General features: G+C 24.7%; 1 protein-coding gene across 1 annotated transcript; it reads left to right on the top strand.

Annotated features, from left to right (window-relative positions):
• Positions 1-1,238: 1,238 nt before the first annotated feature.
• On the top strand, positions 1,239-2,170 carry Tsp_13457 (hypothetical protein; the record flags this gene model as incomplete). Its single annotated transcript, XM_003367835.1, has 3 exons — positions 1,239-1,251; positions 1,856-1,992; positions 2,016-2,170. Coding segments are annotated over exons 1-3 (305 nt in total), but the record flags the coding sequence as incomplete, so codon positions are not given.
• Positions 2,171-2,304: the final 134 nt, after the last annotated feature.

Raw genomic sequence — 2,304 nt, 5'->3', positions numbered from 1 at the left:
GAAGAGAAATATCTTATCGAACTTGAAGGGAGGAAGAAAAAGGAAATGGAAATTTCAACTGTCAAATCTAGTGCACTCTCCTTCACTACCCCAATCACGTAATTACATAGTCATTTAATCAATTTATATATTAATAATTGATCATTTTATCATTTCTCTCTTAAATGTACAAAGAAGTAATTATAGCTCTAAACTATGGAGTAATTGAAAAGAATTCTTTCAAAATTGCATTGCATTGAAATTGTCATTTCTAAAAATAGTTATTTATTAAAAATTGAGCACGCAAGAAAAACTCCAAATAGTTAAATTTATAAATTCATAAAAGCACTTAATACCAGGCAGTCTATTTCTAGAGTTACTAATAATATATGCATGCAGTCTGATTTATGCAGACATGCGGATAACATGCTCTTTTTTTATTACTTATGTTGAACAAAACAGTTAATCTCGCGCTGATGAAAAACTAGTGCACTCACATTAATAATGCTTCTTCGGTCAAAATGAATTTAATTTGTAATAAACAATAAACAAATTTTGGCCGCTTCATGTTATGTAATGTTATTAATAAATAACGTAACATAGCAAATATCATTATTAATGAAACACTGACCAAAAACATAGTTATTCACAAATGTAAATATGAGTAAATGAAATGCAAATGTTATTAAATTATTAAAATTTAAATTTTATTAAAATATTAATAAACAGCACTCTGTTGCACTGTTATTTCATTTTAAATGTATTTTTCAATTATAATTTATTATATGAGGAAATTAAAATGCTCAGATATTGAAATTTTGTTTTTCACAAAGTTATAATTACAACTGATATTTAGCCAGCAATTTAATGTATTTAATTTTGTTATATATTTTAACATATTGAGAACAACTTCCCTATTTAAAATTTTATTCGCTTATTTTATTCGATAAGCTAATGATAACGACAATAATAAACAAATACATAAACGTTGCATTCAAAACTAAACTCAGAATTGTATTTAACTGTGGCAACCTTTATTATTAGACCTAAATTTCATTGAATCTTAACGCTAAATTTACTAGTAATTACAATTATTTCTTTGTTATCTTCATTATTTCATATTTCAAAATTTAATGAAATACACAATTGATTTATATAAATATCACATATCTCATTATTTTATATTGGCACATAGTGTGGGCTTCATTTGCTACTTTGCAATTACTTTCTGTTAATTATGAGATAACTGAGAAACTTTAATGATAAGAAAAAGTTTATTCCTTTCTGATTTAAATTAATTTTCTAGTTAATTAATTAGATGACATATAAAAGATGCATTAATTAACTGAAATTTACAAACAAAAATTCATAAATGCATAAATATAATATATAATACAAATATTTAATAAAAGGCAAAGTTGAAACTGGCTAAACAATTATAAAAACAGCATTAAAATGTTGAATAATATAAAACTAATATTTTACATATAAATAATAAATACGATAATCAAATTAATCAAATCCGCATTCACATTTGGAAGAAATATTTAAACATTAAACTTCACTTTGCACAGAAGCAATTTTGAATTTCAAAATGTAGTTTACATAATTTCCATAGCAATATTGATCCATTCAGAGAGATTACATTTTGAAATAAGCTTAATTTTAACTATTTGCTCGGAGAAGAAATTTGTCACTATTTGAAAACACACGTTTCATCCATCATAAGAGAAGTATAGAGTAAAGATCGTCGTCATCAATTAATTCACTGCTAGTCAGTGCATATTATTTATATTAATTTTAAAATATGACAATTTCTTTCAAAAAATAAAAATAAAAAAAGATAAGAAAAAATTAGAAAATTTGATTATTTCAGAAAAATCATCTCAGGATATTATGCTTTCTTCAACGCGCTGTCTGCCGTGTGCTTGCTTTATGAAATATTTATTGGCAACTTGTTTCGTTGCGTTGGTGCTCAAAGGTATTGTTGAATTGAAAAAAATTAATGCATACGTTTTTAATAAATTTTTATAAAGTTCTCAACGTCAAAGGAGAAGTATGCAAATATGGCTGGTTTCAATACGACGATGCCTGTTATCAAATTCAAAAGAAAATGTCGTTTAAAGAAGCAGTTGCGAAGTGTGCAAACCTCGATAGTCAACTATTTTTTCCGGAAAATATTCGAGAACTGGTAACTATATTTCATAAATAAATAAATATAATATCAGAATGAAAATAATGAAATGTAATAAATAGAACATACTATCAATTTTCACATTAATTTTAATATGACTAATAATTTCTAATTTTTACAATCAAGAATAT

The sequence above is a fragment of the Trichinella spiralis genome (genome assembly GCF_000181795.1).
Source record: "Trichinella spiralis strain ISS 195 chromosome Unknown Scfld3590, whole genome shotgun sequence".
In the NCBI taxonomy this organism is placed as follows: Eukaryota; Metazoa; Nematoda; class Enoplea; order Trichinellida; family Trichinellidae; genus Trichinella; species Trichinella spiralis.
The sequence above is the reverse complement of the archived record's forward strand: the minus strand, read 5'-3'. Positions and strand labels throughout refer to the sequence as shown.